Here is a 27,924-nt window from a genome sequence, read left to right as displayed (position 1 = left end):
TATACCTACAGAAACTCTTAGTTTTACAGAAGTCATGTTTATAGCAACATTATAATAGCTCAAAATTTAAAAACTTCAATGTCCATTAATAAGTGATTGAATGCATTTTGTATATCCATATAATTGAAAAGGAAGGAACTAGAGTTCCCCATATCAACATGGAGGAATCTCACCAGTGGTAATGTTGAATGAAAAAAAGCAGCTTGCAGAAGAATCTGCATATAAGATAACATTTGAAAGCATGCAAACCACTACTATTTTTAGTAAGAATGCATTCATATATTGAAATCATTAAACAAAGAATGGTTGTTACTTCTGGAAAGGAGAATAGCAGGCAGTCAGTGACGGGTACTCAGTGGTTTCACTATATTGATAATATATATTTTTTACATTTGGCAGTAGTATATGTATACCTACTTTATTACTCTTGATAACCTTTTGAAGTCTTACATGTTTTACATTTTTTTTCTTTCTCTTTTTCTTTCTTTCTTTTTTTTTTTTTTTTTTTGAGATGGAGTCTCACTCAGTAACCCAGGCTGGAGTACAGTGGTACATGCAGTCATAGCTCACTGCAGCCTCAGACATCTGGCTCAGGCAGTCTTCCTACCTCAGCTACCCAAGTAGCTGGGACTACAGGCATATACCACCATGCCCAGCTAATTTTTTTTTCCTTTTTCTTTCTTGTTTTTTTTTTTTTTTTTTTTTTTTTTTTTTTTTTTTTTTTTTTTTTGTGGAGACGGGGTCTCACTATATTGCCCAGACTGGTCTTGAACTCTTGGCCTCAAACAGTCCTCCTGCCTTGGCTTCCCAGAATGCTGGGATTACAGGCATAAGCCACTGCTCCTGGCCTATAAATAAAATTTTTAAAACTCAATAGAACATCTGATTGCATGGAAAATTTGGAAACATATAAGGATGTTTTTCTTAAAATCTGCACAGGAAAAATTACAGTTAGAAAACTCAATAAACAAAAATTAGTAGTGAGAGAAAACGTTGACCAGACACAGTGACTCATGCCTGTAATCCCAGTACTTTGGAAGGCCAAGGCAGGAGGACCGTTTGAGCCCAGGAGTTTGAGACCAGCCTGGACCATATGGTTTTAGCCGTCTCTACAAAAAAATGTTTGGAATGAAAATTGAAAACAAAAAATGTCTTTGTGATCGCCATCATTATAGCATAGTTAATAATTTAAAATCTTACCATAATAATAGAATTTTTGTTATTACTCACATTTAGACATGTGAAAGATTTAATTGTGGCACACATTAAAATATAAATATTGTGCAACTTGATCCCCTAAGAGTACAGATGATAGAAGGTGGGAGGTCAAACTGGATAGAACTAAGAGGGAGCAGGGAGAGAGATCCATTAAGCTCCTCGTACAGAGAGGAAGTTAGAAGATGCTGCCCGTACTAGGGAAAGAAGAAATAATGTCAGAATAATGTCAGTTATTATTCGTCAAATAAATACATAAGAAAGTGACAACTATGTGAGATGAAACGTATGTCAATTAGTTTCATCATGGTAATTATTTCACAATTTGTTTATAAAAACATCAAATTGTACACTTATGTACAATTTTTATTTGTCAATAACACCTTACTAAAGCTGGGAAAAAATTTTTCACTAAAACAATAATAATGTTATGCTCCGTAAAGCTACAAGGGTAATCAATACAGATACAAATAAAAGCTATGTAACTATATTGGGAAGATGGAATGGCATAGTTAAGTTTGTTAAATTCTCATCTATCACAGCCCAAAACTGAGAGTGTGTTTACAACCTATTATGACACAGTGGTAGAAGCACCTTGTTTAGGGATATAATGACACTTAACGACTGCGAGAAGTAATTTGTTTCAAAAGGATTTTTGGAAAATGGAAACAGAGAAGCTGAGAAGAAATGAATCAAAAGAGGCTAACTGTGTGGACATATCACTTTAATAATTTTAAAATATTTTAATCACATTGTTCTATAGATTCTTTAGTCATTGTACAGTCCTGGGATTAGTTCTGAATTTGAAATATTAAAATAATTCATCGCTTTTTAAGGAGGTGAGAACTATATGTGGTTCATCTTTTCAATCTCCTTGTCAATACTGTGGATATAAAGAGTGGTGTGGAGCACCTTGACAAGGTTGGAGAGGTTCACTTACTTTAGAGGTATTTACACATCTGCCTGTCATCAAAAGTTTAGAAAATTTAGTCCCACATGTCAAATTTGAGAAAGTAGATGCTATTCTGAGTCATCCATACTGAAAATAGATTATAATGGTAATGCAGGCAGAATTCTTTGCTATTGTGTAACATTGGGAACAGCGACACTATAATTAAGAGAGAATGAAAGTGAATTTTTTTTTTCCCAAAAGACAGTTGTCTCCTCCTGTTAGAGAAAGACTCTTTTAAGTACAGGCAAAGCCAAGCAATTATTTTAAAAGTAGGCTAAGGTTTTCCCTTCCCTTGGCACTTGGCTGTTCTCTGGCAGCAGGATGTGTAACGGAGCAGTTTAAGTTGTTAATACAAGGCCGAACAGCAGCACTGTGAGGGCAGCCATGCAGACACACAGGAGTACCTTGTCACGTGACACTCTTATTTTAATGGAATATTAGCTGTTTTAGTTAGGAAATACCCCATTCACAATTCAAAATTTAGACTAACAGATGAAGTTCTAGGTTTCTACATTCCGTAATGATGGCTCATGTCTTTAAAATTCATGCTTTCTGGCAATGAAGTTGGTTGAAAGAGGTCCTCCCACATCATTCTCATCAGGAGCAATACTCTTTTTTCTGAGACAGTGTCTCACTCTGTTGCCCAGGCTGGAGTGCAGTGGCGCAATCTCAGCTCACTGCAACTTCTGTCTCCTGGGTTCAAGCAGTTCTCCTACTGCGGCCGCCGGAGTAGCAGGGACTACAGGTGTGTGCCACCACGCCCGGCTCATTTTTGTATTTTTAGTAGAGAGGGGGTTTTGCTATGTTGGCCAGGCGGGTCTCAAACTTCTGACCTCGGTGATCTGTCCATCTCAGCCTCCCAAAGTGCTGGGATTGCACGCATGAGCCACCGTGCCCAACCGGAAGCAATACTCTTGACTAGGAGCAATGGAATATAAACTGCCAATCTTACAGCACTAAAAAATCTGTGTTCAGAATTTCTGAAGTATTTTTTCTGAAAGAGGAATGTGCAGTTTTCTCTGTGCCTGTGATTTTTAGACGTTTTTCTATTTTCACTGCTGACTCATTCTGTTTACCATTTCTGTTTAATTAACATTTAGGAGAAGGAAGAAAATCATTCTTGCATCCCTGTTATGGTAATTTAATGCAGTGTGTCAAATTCTTCAATAATCTGATGAAAATTTGAAATTAAAAATACCGTACTAGTTTCCTAAAGGAATTAATCATGGGGATAAGAACGTATATGCGAAAGGTGTTATCACTAATGTTAATGGAAATATCAAACTCTGCAAAATGTTTTCTCTTTTTTTGTTTTGTTGAGACAGGGCCTTGCTCTGTCACCCAGGCTGTAGTGCAGTGGTGTGATCTGGGCTCACTGCAACCTCTGCCTCCCAGGCTCAAGCATTCCCGCCCACCTCAGCCTCCTGACTAGCTGGGACCACAGGAATGTGCCATCACACCCCACTAATTTTTTTATTTTTTATAGACATAGGATTGCGCCATGTTGCCCAGGCCAACCTCAAACTACTGGGCTCAAGTGATCCACCCGACTTGGCCTCCCAAAATGCTGGAATTATAGCGGTGAGCCACCATGCCTGGCCCTCCAAACTCTGTAAAGTATCTTAGAGGTTTATTCTGAGCCAGTGTGAATGACCACAAGCTAGGGAAAAAAAAACACAAACCTAAGAACCCTTGAGTAAGTGGTCCTGAGACAGTCAAGTTACAGTTTGGTTTCATACATTTTAGGTAGACAAGTTACAGGTAAAGACATGAATCAGTATATGAAAGGTATCTATTGGTTCAGCCCCAAAAGGTGGGCATCTTGAAATGGGGGTTAGAAGTCATAGGTGGGTTTTAGGGATGGTTGAGTTAATTGGTTGAGAGAGTTAAGCTGTTGTCTGAAGACTTGAAGAATAGACAGGAATGCTTGACTTGAGGCTGTGGGAACCATGGCCCTTGACCCTTGTAACGTAGAAGAAGCCTCACGGGTGGCAGCCCTCAGAGAAACAGACTATAAATGTCTCTTTTCAGACTTTTGAGGTGTTGGGCTCTCAGCTAATCTCTCCTACGTCTGGGAAAGGCCTAGAAAGGGAAGGCCTGGCTGCATTAATGGTGATTCTCCAAAGGTGTAAATTTCCCCCACAAAGGACGGCTTTGGAGGGTCATTTCAAAATAGGTCAAAGAAATTTATTTTGGGGTAAAATATTTTTATTTCTTTCAGGATCTGCTATCTGTCATGTGATGCTATACCAGAGTCAGGTTGGCAAGTAAGCCACATTATACCAGGTTAATACAAATCCATTTAATGAAATTTTATGATTAGGGTGTGACTTCACCCTTGCCTCACATGGCCACATGGCCTTAGGTCTTTTTGTTTTTTTTTTTGGAGATGAAGTTTCACTCTTGTTGCCCAGGCTGGAGTGTAGTGGCGCATTCTTGGCTCACTGCGACCTGTGCCCCTCGGGTTCAAGCGATTCTCCTGCCTCAGCCTCCCAAGTAGCTGGGATTACAGGCATGCGCCACCACACCCAGCTAATTTTGTATTTTTAGTAGAGACGGGTCAGACCATGTTGGTCAGGCTGGTCTCAAACTCCTTACCTCAGGTGATGCACCCACCTCGGCCTCCCAAAATGCTGGGATTACAGGTGTGGGCCCCCATACCCCGATGGCGTTAGGTCTTCTTTGTAATCTGGTATCTTATTGCCACACAGTCTGTTTGATCAGTCTTATGATCTCCATTTTAACCTTAATGCTGGTCAGTTTGGCCTGAACTTGAAAAGGAAGTGGATATGAGGAGGTGCATCTGACCTCCTGTCCCATCATGGCAGGAATTCAGTTTTTTAGGTTTCTTTTGGCCAAGAGGGGGTCCATTCAGTTTGTTGGAGGGCTTAGGATTTTTTGTTTCTTTACACTACATAGACTTAAGAATTTGAGCTTTGAAACAAGATAGGTCATTGATTTATTTTTTAAAAAACACTTTGAGCTCAAGCAGTATGCCAGTAATACTCTTGCTGAGGAGGAGTGGAGATAGAGGATATGCCTGAATAGTTGTTACTCAGCTGAGAACCGAATTACAAAAGGAAGGTCCGTGATATCTTTGGACACAAAGGTCATGGATAAGCGTATTCCACCACAGCCTGAGCGACATAGTAGGACCCCGTCTCTACGAAGTAAAACAATAGAAAGTTAGCCAAACGTGGTAGCATATGCCTGTAGACCCAGCTACTTGGAGGGTTAAGGTGGAAGGATTGCTTGAGCCCAGGAGGTTAAGTCTGCAGTGAGCCATGATTGCACCACTGCACTCTGTTTTACCAGAAAAGAAAAGAACGTTCCATTAGAGGAAAAAAAATGCAAAAACCTTAAGGTGAGAGCAATCAAATGTGGCTAATACCTGTTGTAGTGTGTAGCACACTGCCTGGTACATAGAAGGAACCCAGTTGTTATTTTAGTTATAAAATAACATCATTTTAGAAACAGTTTAATAGCCAATAAAATGTTTAATAAGTAAAATAAGATAAATACAGCAATACAATTTCATCATTTGCGGTCATTTTTTTGTTGACCAAAAAAAAAAAAAAAAAAGCCAAACTCTCTAAAATATTTGAAGAGGCTTATTCTGAGCCAGATACAAGTGACCATGGCCCAAGACGTAGCCTCAGGATGACCTGAGAACATGTGCCCAAGGTGGGTGGGTTATAACCTGTCTGTACACATTTTTGGGAGAGCAGAGTTACAGGCAAAGACATAAATCAACACATACAAGGCATACATTGGTTTAGCATGGAAAGGCAGGACACCTGGAAGGGGGCGCTTCCAGGTCATAGATGAATTCAAAAATTTCCTGATTGTCAGTTGGTTGAAAGAGTTAAGCTTTACCTGAAGTGTTATAGTCAGCATAAATAAGTATTTGAGTTAAGTTGAGGGGGTGGTGGGATGGAAGCTAAGGTTCTTGTTATATAGATGAAGTCTCTAAATAATAGACTTCAGAGAGAATAGATGTCAAATGTCTCTTATTGGACCTTAAAAGATGTCAGACTTTCCAGAAAAGATTTAGCAAGGGAGGGAGATTCTCTATCAAATGCAGATTCCCCCACTAGAGATAGCTTTGCAGAACCATTTCAAAATATGTCAAAGAAAATACATTTTGGGATGAAATACTTTGATTTCCCTTAGGACCTGCTATCTATCATGTGATGCTATATTAGAGTCAGGTTGAAATTGGTATCTTATTGCTACTAAGAGTCTGTTTTGTCAGTCTCAGGATCCCAATTTTAATGTTAGTGCTGGTCAGTTGTGCCTAAACTCCAAAGGGAGGAGGGCGTAATGAGGCATGTCCGACACCTCCTTTCTGTCATGTCCTAAACTGGTTTTTCAAGTTCCTTTGGAATCCCCTTCACCAAGAATGGGGTTCATTCAGGCAGTTTGGGGCTTAGAATTTTATTATGGGCCAACAACATATGATACATAAGTAGAAGAGGTGTTTTGTTTGTTTTTGAGACAGAGTTTTGCTCTTGTTACCCAGGCTGGAGTGCAATGATGTGATCTCGGCTCACTGCAAACTCTGCCTGCCAGGTTCAAGTGATTCACCTTCCTCAACCTCCCGAGTAGCTGGGATTATAGGCATCCGCCATCAAGACCAGCTAATTTTGGAATTTTTAGTAGAGATAGGATTTCACCATGTTGGCCAGGTTGGTTTCGAATCCCTGACCTCAGATGATTCACCCACCTCAGCCTCCCAAAGTGCTGGGATTACAGGTGTGAGCGAGCATGCCCAGCCAGTAGAAAAGTTTAAAATTAACAAGTATAATATCTCAGTTTGTTTTGCATCTGTGTACATAGTAAAATGATTTAGAAGGGTATATACTGTAGGGGCCATCCAGGAAAAAACTTCCCCATCGCCCTCTGAAGGTTCACTGAAAAATCAACTCACCAAAGGCAGATAAATTGGAGAAAAAGTATACAAATTTATTAACATGCACACAGGGGATAATCATAGATTGATTACACGACCCTCAATGGAGTAGAGAAGCTTTTACCTTATAATTGAAGTTACAGAAAGAGTGGGGGCTTGGATCAAAACAGGTTATGAAGAGAGGAAGATGAGCCTGGGTAGCAAAGGTGTTCCTGTTATGTAAATGAAACCTCACAAGTAGGTGGTAAAACCCAGGCATGATGAGAGAGAGAATAGATGGCAAATGTTTTTTTCAGACCCTTAAAGATGTCAGACCCTCAGTTAATCTTTCCTAGACAAGGGAAGGCCTCAGAGAATGCCTGGCTGCCATCAATACAGATTCTCTCTACAGATGCAAATCTCCCCCACAAAAGATAGCTTTGCAGAGCTACTTCTGTTTGTGGGGCTTCTGAAGGGCCATGTCAAAATAGATCAAAGAAATGTATTGCAGGATCGTGTATTTTGGTTTTCTTCAGTGGAGAGCACTTGAACGCACTGCATTCTGATAAATGCAAGAAACGTGGCCTGAGTTGGGAAAAGCTAAAAGGCCATGGTGGGGTGGCGTCACCTCAGGTGCAGTCTGTGGCAGAAGACTGTTTTCTGACTCCTGCGCATGAGTGGTAAGCCAGAGCCCTCGCCCTGTAATGAGGGCCAGGAACACCTATCGGTAGGAAGAGCTTGAAGTCACTTTTGGAGCTCCTAGCTTGGGGAAAAGCAAGTCAGACTGTTGTCATATTCCTTGGAGAACAGATTCTGTCTGGAGGCTGCTCATCAGCCACTCTGAATTATTTTTATTGACCTTCAGCTGCTTTTCCCCGGGGGCATTTTAAAGGTGCCAGTGGGCCTTGGGCTGTTTTACAATTAAAATAGCTTATTTGAATTGCTAGTTGTAGAAATGCCTGCTCAGCAGGGTCTTCACTCTGTCCTTTCCTGGTTTCTATGGTGCTTCTGAAGTTGACCTGATCAGACACCAAACCTGATTTGGTGTCACCTGACAAGCCCACTTGTCTGATTCAGCAGTTACCTTCCCTTCTCAGATAGACTGCAATGATTTAACCTTACATTTATTTTAACACCCTGCTCTTAAAAGATTTATAAAGAAGTGTACAAATTGCTCTAGATATTATGAAAAAAAATCATAGTATGCCTGATTTTCTTGATCAATGTTCACACTTTTCACATAAACGAAGTTATTAAATGTTGTATATAAAGTTTCAGTGCCGCAAAAGAAATAGCACTCGAATATAAAATTTTCTTTTTAATTCTCAGCAAGGCAAGTTACTTCTGTATAGAAGGGTGCACCCTTACAGATGGAACAATGGTGAGCACACAGTTGGACAAGGGAGGGGAAGGGGTTCTTATCCCTGACTCACGTGCCCCACCTCCATGTCGTTCCCCTATTGGCTAGGGTTAGACCGCACAGGCTAAACTAATTCTGACTGGCTAATTTAAAGAGAATGATGGGTTGAGTGCTTTGGTGGGAGTCAGGGCAGAGCAGGTAGCAGGTAATTGGAATGAGTTAGGGTGGAGCATGTGATGAGAATGAGTCAGGATGGACTAGGTAATGGAAGAAGGTTGCTATACGAGGAAGTTAAGTTTAAAAGTAGAAGGCAAAGAATTGAACATACTGACATATTCTTTGAAAAGAAATTTAGAACTCGTATCTAACATTGAATTTCAGGAACTTTTCGTTATACCTAACTTTTTGAAGTGATTATTAAAAGGAGCAAGTTCTCCAGCATATTCCTTCAGTCAGATATACTTCATAAGAATTACGAGGCTTGTGCGGTGGTTCACACTTGTAATCTCAATACTTTGGGAGGCTGAGGCAGGAGGATTGCTTGAGCCCAGCAGTTCGAGACCAGCCTGGGCAACATTACAAGACCCTGTGTCTATGAAAACCAAAAAAAAAAAAAAATTTTGACAGGCATGATGGTACATGTAGTCCCAGCTTCTCGGGAAGCTGAGGTGGGAGGATTGCTTGAGCCTGGCACTTGGAGGCTGCAGTGAGCTGTGATCGTGCCATGAGTTCCAGCCTGGGTGACAGAGCAAGATCCTGTCTCAAAAGAAAAAAAATATATGTATATATGAAATGTTATTTGTTTGCTAGAAGTTTAAAGTCACTTGTCACAAATGCTCATTCTTCGATTAACCCATGAAAACCCACAGTAACTTATTAAGCCTTATTTGTTCCTTTTGAGCTTGGGTGTTTACTGATAGCTTATTCCCATATTCAATGTCTTATTAGAATAATTGACCAAAATTTTATTCTACCTCCCCTTTTCTCTTTAAGCAACTTGAGTTTTACCTAAATGATGAAGCACTTAAAAAAAAATACTGCTGGTAATATTTGTTGAATCATGCCATCTACATACCTGTTTAGGACATCTGATTTCTTTTTTGTTTGTTTGTTTGGTTGGGGGAGGAGAAGGGGTTAATCTGCTCTGTGGATGCAGCAACAAACCAAACAAAGTACTTGCCTTCAAGATTTCATTCTAATGTTGGGGAAGTTTAATAAAACTATGTGATAATTCATACAACTGTTAAATTGACCCAAAGAAAAATAAAGTCAAGTTTAGGAAATACTGAAGGAGGTGTGCAGGTCCTATGTTGCAGAGAGTGATTAGAGGAAACCCCCAGATGTGGCACGTCAACCAAGAGGGGGCGACAAACCAGACCGCAGTGCTGTGAGACAAGACATTGGGTTCTTAGGAATTACTGTTCAGGAGAGACAGATTTGGCTGTAAGCCACATTGTGTTCCAAACCAAGTGAGGGTTTTTCAAAGAAAGCTAAGGGTGATTACACACGTTGTTTTGAAGGAAATATCATCAGTGGAGGCGGCCGGCTTAGCACAAGTCCATAGTTCATTTATGGTTGCTGTTTAGGAGTTGCAGCGCTGGTGAAATTCAGCTGTTTTTCAGGATATCGTGGTTGTGGTGGTGAGGTGCCCTTCAAAGATTGAAGGCAAGGTACTGGGTTATTCTGCTAGGTTGCCAGTGGTGCAGGCGGTCCTGAGAATGGATTCTGCTTTAGAGCACTGAACTATAGTGATGCCATTTTGTATGTTTCACAGATAACATTTGAGCAGATACCTAACTGAAGTGAAGGGGGCCAAGTCATGGTATCTGGGAGAGGAACATTCTAGCCATAGAGAATGTGAGATATCATTCATTAAGATCTAAAAAATAATTCTGTGACTCTAGTGTTGCAGGAAAAAAAAAAAACGGGATTCTTGTCACATGACCAGGAAAGGTTAGGCTCACAGACACACAGAAGGGTGACGAGCGGAATTTATTGGGCAAAAAGGAAAAAGGAAATATACATCAGCAAAGTGAGATAGAGTCCTGCTAACAGGCTCTCCGTCTCACGGATTAAGTCCCACCTTACCACACAGAAACAAGAGAGGCCAGGCTCCTCCCCACCGTAAAGAGTGCAAACTTCCCAAGGCCCCACCCCCTCCTCCCAATGTGAAGACAGGTGTTATTCAGAAAGAATCGTTTGGGGAAAAGGGTGGGCTTCATCCAGACTTGCAGTCCGGTTTTTCATCCCTCATGCTGTTTTAGGCTTGAAGGCGGGATTTCATCAGGGGTTGGGGGCAGGGGGGGTCCTTGGCTGCCTCCTGTCTCTATCACTGGTGTTTATATTTTTCCTGAAAAACATGATGTAGTGACAGTCATATTGGGATTTGTCGCTTCCCACATGCGTTTCCAATAATCCTTAGGTAATGATGCTTGCTCTTGTTGTGTTCTGACCTCTTTTCCAACCTCAGCCCAAGCCATGTAAATTCTTCCTGCACTTCTAGTAATGGCTGCCAGTGAAACCATCTCCTAGCCAAGTGGGAAAGATACTTGTTTTTGAGTTAGATTTGAGTGACTCTGTGGCTCATCATTTGGGTAGAAAGTTCTCCAACAGCTTTTGTCTCTTCTCCTATTATCTACTTTTATTTGCATTCATGTTTGATATCTCCAATGCCAATACAGGGTTTGGGACAAAATGGAAACAATAAATGTATTGATATTGGCAAGTATGTCACACTTAGCTCTCTTCCCAGTTAAAGGTGGTATGTGCTAAGTGTGCTAAGTAGTCCCTTTCTGTCAAAAATGCGTCAGTAGGCCGTGTGTGGTGGCTTATGTCTGTAATCCCAGCACTTTGGGAGGCCGAGGCAGGCGGATCACGAGGTCAGGAGATCGAGACCGTCCTGGCCAACATGGTGAAACCCTGTCTCTACTAAAATACAAAAACATTAACCAGGCATGGTGGCAGGTGCCTGTAGTCCCAGCTACTGGGGAGGCTGAGGCAGGGGAATGGCTTGAACCCAGGAGGTGGAGGTTGCAGTGAGCTGAGATCACGCCACTACACTCCAGCCTGGCAACAGAGCAAGACTCCATCTCAAAAGGAAAAAAAAAAAAAGAATGTGTCAGTAACATTAAAGGCATGTTCTCAGACATTGACTAAAAAAAAAAAAATTCCAAATACTTGAATGAAATGTCAACCTGAAGTAATTGAAAGCATCAGAATCCAGTTTTGAAGAGTTTATTCAAGTAAGAATCTGGGAAACATGGACTCCAGAGAAATGAGGCCAGTGCTCTGAAGTGAAAAGTTAAGGTCTTCCTTATGTATGGGCAGAAAACAAAGAAATTTAGTAGGATTATAACTTTTTTTATGTAAGGCTTCTTTATGAGTTGTAATAATTTAGTTATTTTTCTTTTCTGTATGGCTTGTTTTTCTTCTTTATAGCTTGTTATCATTTCTTTCCCAATTTAAAAGAGTTCATTTAACATTCCACCTTAGATAATGTGATAGTCATCAAATCTGTATGTGAGAAAGGTAAAAGGGAAATTAATCTGTTATGAAGATGAACAGTTAAGTGAGAAGGGGTCCTCCCTGATGCCTTTTAGTCATTTGCAACTTTTTACAAAACAGTGTAGATAAGGAAAAAGGCTAATCTGTAATCAGACAAACAATCAGAGAAACAAAGCTTACAACTCCCTAGGTTACTGCTGCTTGTTAACATAATCCAGGTCCCATAATCACATTCCCTTAAGGCTCTAATATTTTAAAGTTCCAGCAACTTAGATTTAAATTACTTATTTTCACAGAAGTGAGAAAAAATGTCTTTCTTTGTGTTTTAGCATGAAAATTTGATGCATTTTCTTTAGCAGACAGTATCTTTAATTTAAAAAACAAAATCCAAAGGACTTGCATATATTAACTCATATAAGTCTCAGAAAAACTCTGCTTTATACAAGACGAAAGTAAAGCACAGGACTGGCTAAGTGACTTACCCAGGGTCACTCAAGTGAAGCCAGTATCTCAAACCAGGTTCCCTGGTTCTAAAATGTATCCTCTTAAAAAATAAAAAATCATCTGTTGACTGTTGTTCTCAGGTTGTCTTGCTAAAGGATGATGGTAATTTGCAGTGTTAATGAGACTTCCAAAATTAGGATCCACATTTTGATTCCATGTCTTCCTGCTAACATACCATACAAAAGGTGAAGGTTAAAAGAAAAACCTATGTTTTTTGTTTCTGTTTTTAAAATCTTACATTAAAGTACACCCTCATTTAAAGTGTTCTCTAACCTCTAAATCCTATTCATAAGCACAGTTAGTGACTTCCTCCTCATTTTAACTCCTGGAGTCCCCACTGTGATTGTCTTAGGTTAGTGCCATGCTACCATTTAGTTTATATAGTTTATCATGTTAAATTAACTTTCATTGTTAATGTTACTTCCTGTATATGTAAATTCTTTAGGGGTTGGGTCTGTGTCCTAATAATCTTATGTGCCTAGGTTAACTCAGCAACATTATAAAGTAATTATGGCACCTTATATAGATTTTTAACCAGAGATGTTTAGATTACTGGTCCAAAAGCGTTTTGGACTATTTCTCTTTCCAGAGAAATAGTGGGCATCATGGTGTGAAGAATATCTAAGTGCCTAGCTCCCAGTTTGTGATACTTTCTGCCGTTTCAGAACATTTTAGTGTAAAAGCCTTGAGACCTCTTATAGGAATAGAGCCATACCCAGAATGAATATCACCCCACTGGGGGACACTTTGGATAGAATATTCTTAAAATTCTCTTTGTTTTCATTTTCTATTCTCTATCAAAATACACATTGGTTCCTATTATATAAAAAAGGAAATAATTTTCTGGGGGAAAAAAATAGGTGTAGGTTCTGTTAAAAAAAAAAAAAAGGCTTCAGCCCAATTAAATTTAAAGGAGTTTAATTAAGCAATGAATGATTCATCAATCAGGCAGCCCCCAGAACCACAGCAGATTCAGAGCGACTCCAAGGATGCCTCATGGTCAGAACAAATTTATAGACAAAAAAAAGGGAAGTGGCCTACAGAAATTAGAAGTGAGGTACAGAAACAACTGGATTGGTTGCAGTTCAGCACGTGCCTTATTTGAATACAGTTTGAACACTCAGCAGTGTATGAGTGATTAAAGTACGGCCACTGGGATTGGCCAAGACTCAGGTATTGTTACAGGTGCATACTCCTAAGTTAGGTTTTCAGTCTTGTCTATCTATTAAGTTTGGTTGCAGTTCATCCACAAGAACTCAAATATAGAAGTACAGAGTCCTTCTTAGGCCATGTTTAGTTTGCTTTAGCAGGCCCTACAAGGCTGCCCTAGTTTTTTCCTTTATAAAATAGAGTTGACAGAGCATCCTTTTATAAAAGAGAAAGACTATAAGGATTAAGTGATTTTTTGTAATGTGTAAATTGCTTTAAGCGTTTCAGAGATAAGTGATTAGGAATATATAGTAGTAATAATACTGTTTTAGTTCCTTCCACTCTGCTATAAACCAGGGATAATTAATACTATCTCTTGCTGAATACTGTGTGACTCAGCTGAATGGTGAATTTTCCTGTGCTCGGCTTGGACTTGATTGCTTCAAGCCGTAATCTAAAAGTGCCTGAGCTGCTCTATTAATTAAGATTTAATAGAATGTCTTGTGATGCCTGAGGATATTTTGTAAAAGAAAGTTAGAGGTTAATATACAGGATTACTTTAACTTCACTTAGTCATCTGTGAGTCTGTCATCTATGAACTGATTTAAATTCTTCGCACATCAATCACGAAAGCAGACTCCTCCCTGCGTGAGTTGTATCTTCAACTGTGTCATTGATTAGAACTTCAGAACTCCCTTCTTACCAGGGTAGCCTGTTTCTTCATGCTTTAGGATACTTACTTTAAGGATTTTTGTTTTAAAGATTTAAGTTGTTTAGTTCTATCACTGGGAAAATAGAACAGTCTTAAAAATGCCTTGTGCTTTTTACAGCTAGTATAGATGATGTCTCATTTATATTAGTACAGAACTTCTGCTGAGTATATCTTTGTTTTCAAGTTCATCAAAGTGCTGGATTTATTTTGGAATGCCATCATTGAGATTGCTTTATATTATGAATATCTCTCCATTAACCTAAGGAAATTCAAGATATTTTGCATTAGAACTACCTCAACCTCACATACCTGTTTCTTGGCCTGGCAGGATTTGTGTTGTCAGCCTTCATGCCAAGACATTTCATGAGGCCCTGAAAAAGAATTTACTTCTCGTTAGTGTGTATATGGCTACCTCTCTCTCTCTACTCTGAGGGGAATAAAATGGTATTTTTGTCATTTTACGTGGCACAATGGGAGAATATTTTCAAGACAACAGACAGGAAATAAAGATTAGTGTATTCAATGAAAAAAATAGGCACTGTGCATACTACGTTTTTCTGTGTGTATTATGACTTTCTGATATTAAACATGAGGAAAAGGAAAATAATAGATGATTAGGGAACCTAGGGAGATGAGTGGTCAAAAACAGGACAAGATTTTAATGTGGGAACACATACTCTGCCATTTGAATGAAATAGAAAATTGGAACAGTAAAATATTAAACGCAATCCATTTCTAGTTCAGTTGAGAAGAAAAGTTGGAGAGTGTAGCATGCAAATATAAACTTCTGCATGAAGCTTATACCTTTTGGTAGATTAAAAAAAACAAAAACTTTTCTGGCATAAATCCATCATTACTCTTTACTGAAAATTTTATTGTTTAGAAATATTTTATACCTTCCCCTTTATGAAGGAGGGGTGACACTGTCCTTTCATTCCCCATTCAGCATTTCACTATTTTACAAGTATCGGTGGTAACAATTGAAGCCAAAATATTATTCACTGTACTTTATATTTCCAAATATGTTTCTTCAAATTGGTAATAAACAGAAAATAATAACTGGTTTGTGATATTGAACATTCAGTGATGGCTCCAATATCACCCATCTTTGGAGGAACTGCCAATATTTTGTTACAGAAATGTGGTCCTCATGTGTATGTGAGTGTGACTCAGAATAACAATCACAGCAGCTTGTTGGTTTTATTCATTTTTTTATTTCAGCCATCGTGGTCAGGAAGCAGCCCCTAAGCCAGAGCTGATACTCAGAGACCGTGTACTGGTACAGACCATTTACTGTGGATGTCCCTTCAATCTGACTGGAACAGTGCTTTTCCCAGTAGCTCAAAGTCGCTCCTGAATCAACTCAAATAATTTATTTTTTTTGAGACAGGGTCTCACTTTGTCACCCAGGATGGAATCCAGTGGCACGATCATGGCTCACTGCAGCCTCAACCACCTGGACTGAAAGAGTCCTCCTACTTCAGCCTCCCAAGTAGCTGGGAATATAGGCAGGCCCCAGCATGCCTGGTGATACGGTTTGGCTGTGTCCCCACCCAAATCTCATCCTGAATTGTAGTTCCCGCCTGGTGGGAGGTAATTGAATTGTGGGGGCCATTACCCCCATACTGTTCTCGTGGTAGTGAGTTCTCCTGAGGTCCGATGGCTTTATAAGGGGCTTTTCACCTTTTTGCTCAGCACTTCTCCTTGCTGCTGCCATGTGAAGGACATATTTGTTTCCCCTTCTGCCATGATTGTACATTTCCTGAGGCATCACCAGCCATGCTGAACTGTGAGTCAATTAAACCTCTTCCCTTTATAAATTACCCAGTCGTAGGTATGTCTTTATTAGCAATGTGAGAATGTACTAATACACCTGACTTTTTTTTTTTTTTTTGGTAGCAACGGAGTCTTGTTATGGGCTGGGATTACAGGCATGAGCCACCATGCCCAGCCTCAGCTCTTAAATAATTTTAATATCACTCCTCTATCCCAGATTTATCCAAGACATTGCCTCCCGAATCTGGTTTAGCTGGCCTTTCCCTGTATGGCAACCAGAGTGAAAGTGCCCAGTGCTATGGGGAAACAAGAGGTGCCAGTTCGTAGAATGTGGGAGGAAGGTGGTCATAGATTCCACATCTGTGAGATGGAGGTTATAACCTTGGATCCCTCCTAGACTTACGGGCTTGTGTTTATACAGGTCAAATATTGGAACAGTACTTAAAACAGTATGTGTTCAGCAATCATTTGCCGTGCTATTACTACTACTGTAATTATTATTAATATTAGATAATTTTTCTGCAGAAATGTCGAGCTGGGAGCACCTGAGAGGGCAGGCACAGAGACTGTGCCTCTGTTCTGAGATCTGTAGTCATGAGCAGGGATGCCTTTGAAGGTCCTATAGTTGAGTGAGATTAGAGAAAGTACCTGGTTATATTTCCCTCTCATCTCATCATCTCCCTTCCTGCCTTCAGCACCCACCTCACAGGAGTAGCAGACTGACCACTGCAAAGAATAGTCACCTGGATATTTTCTACTTAATGTATCCTTAGAACATGTTTCCTTAATTATCCTGTACAGTAGCTTTGAAATCCTTAGATGGTGGCTTCCTTGGGAGCATACTCTTCCTTTCAGAAGTGCAAATATAGTTAATAATGGGGACATAAAGAGACAATAATACCTACCTGAAAAGATTGTTTGGAACACATAGAATGTATATGTGTAATGCTAGCCCAACACCCAGAGTGCTGCAGTGTAGGTGCTCAGTTAATGTTAATGCCTTTCCCCTTTCCTTCTATTTTATCTTTATTTATCATATGCCTCTATTCATGTTCTGGCCTTTTTCTCTTATCTCACCTATTGTAATAATTTCCTTTCTGGTTCTCCTTGTTCCAGTTTCTTTCCTTGTTCTCACCCCACAATATCTCCTGCATCCTGTTCCAAATGAATTCTTCCTAGATAACAAAGTTTGTGAATAAATTCTTCCCTTTTTATAAAATGAAGGAAAGAAAAATGCAATAGAGAATCTATTTTTGCAATGCAATGGCCTACAGATTCTGAAACTCTCCCATAATAAAACATCTAAAAATGATAGATGAAATATTTTTAAATAACTTTTATCTGAATGGATAAGCCTGTAACAATGAAAGGGAAATCCTGTTAGGCCAGGAATAAAGCATGAGTACAAATGTGGGGAGGTGGCTAACCCTGGGAATGCTAAGCCTTTAGGGCATTTTTGGATCTAGGTGGCCTGCCAGTACCGGAGATAAAATTACACAGCATTTAGCACAGAAGTACAGAGAGATGGAGAATATGAAAGAGTGGATAAGTCACAAGTGGAATGAAGTGAGAAGTTAGAATGGAGTGTTAAGTTACAATCATGAAGATGATAGAGGAGAGACAGTATTCAAAGATATGTCTACAGGTTTTTCAGAATAATATACAGGAAGGTCAAAGAACACCAGTCTGTATAAATTAAAAGAAACCCATGCTTAGACATAGCACTTATACTCAGGATAGAAATCTGTATTAGTCCGTTCACACATTGATCTAAAGAAATACCTGAGACTGGGTAATTTGTAAAGTAGTTTAATTGGCTCACAGATCCACAGGCTGTACAGGAAGCATGATGCTGGCATCTGCTCAGCTTCTGGGAAGGCCTCAGGAAACTTACAATTATGGTAGAAGGTAAAGGGGGAGCACCACTTCACATGGCCAGAGGAGCAAGAAAAGGGGGGGTGCTCCGCACTTTTAAACAACCAGATCTCATGAGTACTCATTCACTGTCGTGAGAACAGCACCAAGCGGGTGGTGCTCAACCATTGTTGAGTCATGATCCAATTACCTCCCATGAGGCCCCATCTCCAATACTGAAAATTACAGTTTAACATGAGATTTGGATGGGGACGCAGACCTAAACCGTATCATTCCACCCCAGGCCTCTCCCAAATATCATGTCCTTCTCACATTGCAAAATACAATCATGCCTTCCCAACAGTCCCCAAAGTCTTATTCCACCATTAAGTCAGAAATCCAAAGTCCAAAGTATCATCTGAGACAAGGCTAGTTCCTTCCACCTGTGAACCTGTAAAATCAAAAACAAGTTAACTACTCCCAAGATACAATGGGGATACACACATTGGGAAAATATTTGTCTTCCAAAAGGGATATGTGGGCCAAAAGAAAGGGGCTACAGGCCCCACACAAGTCTGAAACCCAGAAGGCCAGTCATTAAATTTTAAAGCTCCAAAAAATTGTCCTTGGGCTCCATGTCTGACATCCAGGGCACACTGGTATGAGGGGTAGGCTTCCACAACCTTGGGCAGCTCTGCCTCTGTGGCTTTGCAGGGTTCAGCCCCTGCAGCTGCTCTCATGGGATGGCATTGAGTGCCTGCAGCTTTTCCAGACATATGGTGCAACCTGTCAGTGGCTTTACCATTCTGGGGTCTGGAGGATGGTGGCCTTTTTCTCACAGCTCCAGTAGGTAGCACCCCAGTGGGGACTCTGTGTGAGGGCTTTAACCCTACATTTTCCCTCCACACTGCCCTAGTAGAAAGTTCTCTATCAGGGCTCCACCACTACAGCAGTCTGTACATCCAAACATCTGTACAGTCTATACATCCAAACTTTTCACATATCCTGTGAAATCTAGGCAGAGACTCCCAGGCCTCAGTTCTTGCCCTCTGTGTAGACACAGGCTCAAAGCCATGTGGAAGCCACCAAACTTTATGACCTACATGTTCTGTAGCAGCAGCCCAAGCTGTACCCAGGCCCCTTTGAGCTGTGGCTGAACCTGGAGAGGTTGGGATGCAAGGAGCAGTGTCCCAAGGCTTCACAGGGCAGCAATGTCCTGGCTCTGGCCCATGAAACCATTCTTCCCTTCTAGGCCTCAAGAGGGGCTGCTGTGAAGGTCTCTGAAATACCTTCAAGGCCATGTCCCCATTGTCTTGGCTGTTATCACTTGGACCCTTTTTAATTTGTGCAAATTTCTGCAACCTGCTTGAATTCCTCTTCTGAAAATAGGCCTTTCTTTTCTACCACATGGCCAGGCTCCAAATTTTCCAAACATGTATGCTCTGCTTCTGTTTTAAATATAAGTTCCAGTTTTAGGTCATTTTTTTGCTCACACATAGGCGCATAGGGTGTTAGGAACAGCCAGGCCACATCTTGAGCACTTTTCCTACTTAGAAATTTCTTCTGCCAGGTACCCTAAATCATCACTCTCAAGTTCAAAGTTACACAGATCCCAAGGGCAAGGGCACAATGCAAGCCATGTTCTTTGGTAAGTCATAACAAAAGTGACTTGTACTCCAGTTCTCAATAAGTTCCTCATTTTCATCTGAGTCCTTGTTAGCCTTGCCTTTGCTGTCCATATCACTGCCAGCATTTTGGTCATAACCATTCATCTGGTCTCTAGGAAGTTCCAGACTTTCACTCATCTTCCTGTATTCTTCTGAGCCCTCCACACTCTTCCAACCTCTGATTGTTACCTAGTTGCAAAGTTGCTTTCATATTTTCAGGTGTCTTTATAAGCAATGCCTCACTTCACAGTACCCATTTTCTGTATTAGTCCATTTTCAAACTGCTGTAAAGAAAACCTGAGACTGGGTAATTTGTAAGAAGAGGTTTAATTGGCTCATGGGTCTGCAGGCTGTACAGGAAGCATGATGTTGGCATCTGTTCAGCTTCTGGGAAGGCCTCAGGAAACTTACAGTCATGGCTGAAAGTGAAGGGGGAACAGCACTTCAAATGGCCAGAGAAAGAGCAAGCAAAGTGGGGGAGGTGCTACACACTTTTAAACAACCAGATCTCATGAGCGCTCACTCACTCATTGTCACGAGAAGGGGATGGCGCTAAACCATTCATGAGAAACCACCCCCATGGTCCAATTATCTCCCACCAGGCTGCACCTCCAACACTGGGGATTACAGTTGAACATGAGATTTGGGTGGGCACACAGATCTAAACACTAGCAGCACTGCAACAGTAGTGTTAGCCAAAAGATAGTGAAATAATATCTTCATAAGAAAAAGCAATTATCAACTTAGAATTTTAAATTATGCGAACAAAAATAGAAGAAGATTGACCACCAGAAGACCCTCCTCACTAAAGGAACTTCCAAGGGTAGACTTCAAGAATTAATTGAAAACGGCCTCCAGAAAACAATCTGAGGTACAGAAAGAAGTGATCAATAAAGATAAACATCAAACTGACAGTAGCATGTTATAGAGAAACAATGATGTCTGTTTCAGTAGCACTAAAACAAACACCAAAAAAAAGCTAAAGTAAGGATAGAGGCAGATTATTGGAATCAAAATCCTACAAGGTTGTCGTATTTTCAAGGAGAGCAATTGATTATCTTTGGACCTTAAGCATGCATAGTAAAAACTGCAGTGAAAAGATGGACTCACATGTAAAATGGTATCTTTTAATCAAACTCAGTAAACACTTTCTCATGGAAGATACCTGGATATTAAAGGATGGCAGCCTATTGATTCCCCACTGCCCTTGTAGTTAAACCCTGTCACTTGCTACATTAGGTTTCCTGTCGTTAATCTGCTCACTCTTCCGCTCACCAAGTTCATTATATGAAATCACAACTCTTTACGGAGCTCTGTGTGTTTAGTAACACACATGCTGTGAAATCACTTTAACTCTTTCTACAGTCCTCATGATGAGGACCAGTGCTTGTGATTCATTAATGTCCAGCTCATTGTGTTTTACCTGAAGAGCCTCCCCAAGTGTCTGATGGCAACAGCGGCACTGTATGTGTGGTTGTCAAATCAGAGCAGTCGCACCTGCTTTAGAGGGCCTTCCCAGCCCACGGTGCACGGTGGTCCCTTCTCCCCCTGAATTCTGCTTGTTGGCACCCATCTGTCTCATGTAGGATGGAAATATCAATAGTACCTTACTCTTATCATTATGGTATGAGTTAAATGGATTAATACATGTCAGAGCACTTAGAGCAGTGCTTTTATAGCACACCAGCTAAATACTGGTGAATAATTGCTCCCTAGTTATCTTTTTGGGAGGATTATAGGTTGTTTCATCCATGTGTTAGATAACTAAATTGTAACTGGCCAAAGATAAGGTTAAGTTGTATACTTCTGTGGGAAATAGAAAAGTAGAGAGTACAGTAAGTGAGTACAATAAGTCAGTCGGTTACTAAGTAACTGACTTAGTGAGTATTAGTCATGAGTGACTTTTAAAATCACATTTCACTTGGAGAGCTCTTTGGAATCTGTTTCTAGTAGACTTAGTGTAGTAATGAGAAAGAGCTGTTTAAAATTTTGTAAACGTGTATTTGGATTCATAAATTTACTGCAAAAGTAGAAACATAGATGTATAGATTTTTGAACTAAAGGGATCTCAAGATGCCAATAAATTAGCTTTAGGGCTCGGGGAAAGCCTTCATACTTCAGGACCTATGGCTCCTCTATTGAAAACAAAAAGATTTTCTCTAGGTTCCATGCCAGCATTAGCCAGTGCTTTGCCTTAAGTTCTAGGAATTACCCACATTTTAAAACGAAGTGAAAGTACAGCTGAAGTACAGCGCAGTAGAGTGACTTGTTAGGGGCTGGTGGCGGGGAGGATAGATTTCAGACCAGGTGAGATTGTGAAGGGTCTGGAAACCAGTGGGTCTGCTTTCAGGTCAGGTGCCTCCTGCACACCGTGCCGCCTGGGGTCCTGCTCTGCAACAGCCCTCTCGGCCCTGGTCCCTTCTGTGTGCACAGTGCTCATGTGAGCAGTATCAGAATTTCACATCTGTTGAACAATGTAGTGAATATTTATATTACACATGTTGTGTGGTTATCTTTTTTTTTTTTGGTTATATATATTTTTAGTATACCTTTAAGCCTCACCTAGTGAAGACAGAAGGGATGATATTTATTATCTCCCTTGCAAACCTGCAGGGCGGATATTTTGACTCCTTTCTTGCCAGGTGGATATCTCAGTATGGTGTTGGCAGTATTGCCTGTGTTCTGTAAGTAAGTGACTATTCACCTAGTTCCAAGTCTAAGAATTCTTGAGTATTCAGTCAAAAGAGATTTAAAGGATTTGGTTAACAATAATGTGCTTTCTAATGTAATCAGGTATCCAAGTTAAAGACAGACTACAGACAGCCAAGTGTTTGATACAGAGCATGAGTAAATGGCTCTCCCTGTCTATTTTGGCAGACATGTTTTGAAAAATGACATTCAGGCAATAACTTTTTCCAGTTACAGATTTTAATTTTATTAAGATAATAAATCCTATACTGTTTTGCTAATCTAATACTTTTTACTTTAGGACAATTTGTAAGAGTTTATGTAAAACAATAGAGAAAATCTACTTTATATCCAGGAAAATATAAACAGAAGAAATTTAAAGATTTCTGAAAGAATTAATTAATTTGGAGAATTTCTATGATTGTGTCATAATGTCTGCCTTGCACTGTGCTAGGTTTAGTGAACTCTAAAGATGAAGGATACCTCCTATCAAGACATTCATAGTCTAGTGAAAGAGACATTTAGACAGAAATAGTACATTACAGCAAGATTCTCCGTAGAGATATGCACAGGTTGCAATAGGAGTAATAATAATTAAACTTGCAGTCTGGTTGAGGGAGGTGTGGGAGAAATGCCAAAAGCAGTCCTTTCATATTCTGAGACTACTTTATGATTCCTAGAATCTTTGAAGAAGCTATAAAGCACTCTGGTACATGAGCTTTTTAAGCTTGCTCTTGGATTGCTGTGTATATCCAGTATGCCTCCGGTGCTTACCCAGTCTGTAGTCAGCCATGCTACCTGGCCTTTCAGCCTTCTCCTCTTCCTCGTTGTGGGACCATTAGCAAGTTATTGCCCTGTGTTTCAGTTTTGTAAGAAGAAGAAAGAAATAGTACCAACTTGGTAGGATCACTGTAAATATTAAGATCGTATATGGAAAACATTTTAGAATGCTGCCTGGTATACCATAGGGCTCAGAAAATTTTAGTTCTTATTGTTATTAGTTTTGGTAGCTAGGTAGAATATTGAAACACTGTCACCATGTTGATCATTTAGATTCTCTTTCTAAAATGCTGATGTCAAATAAACTTTTACATTTTTCCCCCTTTCTAGCTCCAAGAGGAAAACGAGGATGGAAAACCTTTTATGCTGTACTGAAGGGAACAGTTCTTTACTTGCAAAAGGTAAAAGCAAAGTGGATAAATCCACTAAATTTGATGAAGTAATTAAACGAGGTCCAGTATATGTATATACAGTAGTCTCCTTTATCTGTGGTTTCACTTTCTGCAGTTTGTTTGCTAATGTTAAAAAATATTCAGTGGAGAATTCCAGAAATAAACGATTTTAAATTTTAAATTGCATGCTGTTCTCAGTAGCATAATGAAATCTTTCTCAATCCTGCTCCATCTTGACCAGATGTGAATCATCCCTTTGTCCGGTGTAGCCATCCTATATTCGCCTATCCTTTAGTCACTTAATAGACATCTCTGTGATGAAATCAGCTGTCCAATTATCTCAGTGTTTGTGTTCAAGTAACCCTTATTTTACTTAATAATAGCCCCCAGAGAACAATGATGGTGGCATATTGTTATCATTGTTCTATTTTATTATTAGTTATTGTGGTTAATCTCTTACTGTGACTAATTTATAAATTAAATTTTATCTTAGATATGTATAGGAAAAACATAGTATACAGTCATCCCTCCATGCACACAGGGGATCGGCTCCAGGACCTCCCTTATACACCGAAGTCCCCACGTACTCAAGTCCTGCAGTCAGCCCTGTAGAATCCACATATAAGAAAAGCGGGCTTCTGCATACTTGGGTTTCATGCCCCACAAGTGCTGTATTATCAGTCCTCATTTGATGGAAAACAATCCGCATTTTAGTGGATCTATACAGTTCAAGCCCATTTTGTTTAAGGGTTGTCTATATATAGGGTCCGGGACTATTCAAAATTTCAGGCGTCCACTGGGGGTCTTAGAACGCATCCCGCATGGAGAGATAAGGGAAGCCTACTGTAGTACATATTCTTTATTCATTCTTCAGTGAACACTTAGATTGTTTCCACCTTTTGGCTATTGTGAGTAATGCCGTAATGAACATGGAGTGCAAATATCTCTTCAAGGTCCTGATTTCATTTCTTGTGGATAAATACCCAGAAGTGGGACTGTGGGGTCATATGGTTCTGTTTTCAGTTCTTTGAAGAAACTCCATATGGTTTTCCAAAGCAATGTAGCATTTTATATCTGAACAACAGTACTTAAGGGTTCCAGCTTCCCCCTATATGTGTGTTGAATTTATCTGAGCTCTGTGTTCCATTCTGTTGGTCTATGCATGTTTCTGTCTTTATGCCAGAACCATATTGATTTGGTATTGTAGCTTGGTAATATGTTTTGAAATCAGGAATGTGAGGCCTACAGCTTTGGTCTTCTTTTTCAGTATCGTTTATGGCTTATTCAGAGTCTTGTGATTATGTATAAATTTTATAATTTTTTTTTCTGTTTCTGCAAAAAATCCCACTGGGATATTCATAGGGATTTTATTGAATATGTAGGTCACCGTAGGCAGTATGGACATTTTAATAGCATTTAATCTTTGAATCCCTGAACATGGAATGTCTTTTCATTTATTTGTGTCTTCTTTAATTTCTTTCAGCAGTGTTTTATAGTTTTCAGTGTATATGTCTTTTGCCTTCTTGATCAAGTTCTTAAGTATTTTTCTACTACTTTTTGATGCTGTTGTAAATGGTATTATTCATTTCCTTTTCAGATTGTTCGTTGCTAGTGTATAGAAATGGAACTGATGGTTGATTTTGTATCCTGCAACTTTGCTGAATTTGTTTATTCTAATAGGCTTTTGGGGAATCTTTAGGTTTTCTACATATAAGATCATTTGAAACTGTTTCTCATTTGAGGGCTTTTTATCGTTAAAGGATATTGGATTTCATCGCTTTCCGGCATCTATTGAGATGTTCGTGTAATTTTTATCCTTTGATCTGTTAATGTGTTTTATCACTTTGACTGATTTTCATAGTTGAACCACCTTTACATCCCAAGGATACATCTCACTTGGTCATTGTATATGATCTTTTTAATGTACTGTTGAATTCAGTTTGCCATCATTTTGTTTAGAGTTTTTGCATTTATGCCCATAATGGATATTGGCAAGTAGTTTTCTCATAGTAGTGTTTTCTGGTTTTGATATCAGGGTCATGCTGGCCGTGTAAAATGAGTTTGGAAGTGTTCCCTTCTCTTCAATTTTTTGGAAGAGTTTGAGAATGATTGGCATTAGTGTTTGACTGTTAGGTAGAATTCATTGGTGAAGCCATCTGGTCCTAAACTTCCCTTTGTTGGAAGGGTTTTCATTACAGATTCAATGCACTTATTATTATAGATCCTTTTAGATTTTCTAGCTCTCCATACTTCAGTCTTCGTAGATTATAGGTTTCTAGCAATTTATCCCTTTCTTCTAGGTTTCCCAATTTGTTGGTGTATATTGTTCATAATAATTTCTTAGAATCCTTTTAGTTTATGTGGCATCAATTGCAATACCTCCTGTCATTTCTGATTTTTTTTATTTGAGTGTTCTCTATTTTTTTCTTAATCTAGCTAAAGGATTGTCAATTTTGTTCATCTTTTGAAAAGAAATTTTTAGGTTTTTTTTCATTTATTTCTGGTCTAACCTTTAATTGGATTTTCATTTCTCTATTTCATTTATTTCTGCTCTAATCTTTATTGTGTCTTTCCTCTGCTAACTTTGCATTACTTTGTTCTTTATCTGGTGTAAAAATAGGTTGTTTATTTAAATCTTCCTTCTTTTCTAATGTGTTTCTTGCCATAAACTTGCCTGTTGGTACTGCTTTTGTTTCCTTCCAAAAGTTTTGGCATGTTGTGTGTCCGTTATTTTTGGTCTCAAATTATTGTCCAATTTCCTTTTTGATTTTTTTTTTTTGACCCATTGATTGTTCAGGATCATGTTGCTTAATTTCCATATATTTGTGAAGTCTCCATTTTCCTTCTGCTATTAATTTCTACTTCGCTTTCTTTGTGATTGGAAAATATGTTCGCCATTATTTTAGTCTTCTTAAATTTGGTAAGATTTGTTTTGTAACTTGGAATTTTATCTATCCCAGATTATGTTCCATGTGCATTTCAGAAGAATATATATTCTCGTGCTGTTGAGTGGAATGTTCTGTATATGTCTGCTAGGATATTTGGTCCACTGTGTTTTTGAAGTTCTCTGTTTCTTTACTGTGCTTCTGCCTAGAAGTTCTGTACATTATAGAGAGTGGGGTGAGGAAATATTCTACTATTGTTAATTTCTACCTTCAGTCCTGTCAATGTTTACTCTATATATTTGTGTGCCGTGATGATGGATGCATATGTATTAATAATTGTTATGCCTTTGTGATGAAGTGACTCATCATTATATGTCATTCTTTCTCTCTTGACAGTTTTTTACTTATTTTGTGTAATATAAGTATGACTACCCCTCTGCTCTTTTTATTACCAATTGCATGTAATATTTTTTCCATTATTTCACATTCAAGTGTGTGTGTCTTTAAATCTAAAGTGAGTCTCTTGGGTTTTTTGTTTTTTTGTTTTTTTTTTTTTTGAGATGGAGTCTCGCTCTGTCGCCCAGGCTGGAGTGCAGTGGCCGGATCTCAGCTCACTGCAAGCTCCGCCTCCTGGGTTTACACCATTCTCCTGCCTCAGCCTCCTGTGTAGCTGGGACTATAGGCGCCCGCCACCTCGCCCAGCTAGTTTTTTGTATTTTTTAGTAGAGATGGGGTTTCACCGTGTTAGCCAGGATGGTCTTGATCTCCTGACCTCGTGATCCACCCGTCTCGGCCTCCCAAAGTGCTGGGATTACAGGCTTGAGCCACCGCGCCCGGCCTAAAGTGAGTCTCTTGTATACAGCATATACTTAGGTGTGTGTGTGTGTGTGTCTCTCTCTCTCTCTCTCTCTCCCCCCCCCACTCTCTGTCTCTGTCTCTCAGTACATTCAGCCACACTCCCAGCTTTGATTGGGAGTTTAATCCATTTATGTTTAAAGTAATTATCAATACAGAAAGACTTACTCTTGCTATTTTGCTATTTCTTTTCTTTTCTGTTTTGTCACTTTTTTACTTTGCTCTTGTGAGTATTCCTTTCTGTTTCACTGATTTTTTTTTTTTTTTGTAATAACCTTTATTTCTTTCTCATTTTCTTTTGTGTGTCTTTTAAGGTGTTTTTGTTTGTTTGCTTACCATGGGGTTTACATAAAACAGTTAAAATGATCTATTTTAAGCCGATAATGATTTCAGGTCATGTGTCAAAACTATACTTTTACTCCCTCACAAATTATATCCTTTTGTATTGTGTTCCCACTAATGTATATTTATAGATAAAGTATTTTAACACTTTTTGAAAAATTTCTATACCAGAATTAAAAGTCATTTACACACCACTATTACAGTATTAGTGTATTGTGTATTTTTCCTACATATGGTCAGCACTCCATATCGGTGATTGCTGCATTTGAATTCAACCAACCTGAGATTGAAATATTCAGAAAAAAAAGTTCCACAAAGTTTCAAAAAACAAAATTTGAATTTTCCACATGCTGAGTACTATGTTGAATCTATGCCAATGTAGTGATATGTAGGCCTTT

General features: G+C 39.3%; 1 protein-coding gene across 7 annotated transcripts in view; it reads left to right on the top strand.

Moving 5' to 3' along the window:
* Nucleotides 1-27,924, top strand: part of PSD3 (pleckstrin and Sec7 domain containing 3) — a 555,746-nt gene that overhangs the window by 463,500 nt on the left and 64,322 nt on the right. For all 7 annotated transcript variants that reach the window (XM_007961788.3, XM_007961789.3, XM_007961791.3 and 4 more), the window contains one exon: nucleotides 23,383-23,453. In XM_007961788.3, coding sequence (XP_007959979.2) covers nucleotides 23,383-23,453 — 71 coding nt within the window. The remainder of the gene's footprint in view (nucleotides 1-23,382; nucleotides 23,454-27,924) is intronic.

This window comes from Chlorocebus sabaeus, chromosome 8, assembly GCF_047675955.1.
Source record: "Chlorocebus sabaeus isolate Y175 chromosome 8, mChlSab1.0.hap1, whole genome shotgun sequence".
Taxonomy (NCBI): domain Eukaryota; kingdom Metazoa; phylum Chordata; class Mammalia; order Primates; family Cercopithecidae; genus Chlorocebus; species Chlorocebus sabaeus.
The sequence above is the reverse complement of the archived record's forward strand: the minus strand, read 5'-3'. Positions and strand labels throughout refer to the sequence as shown.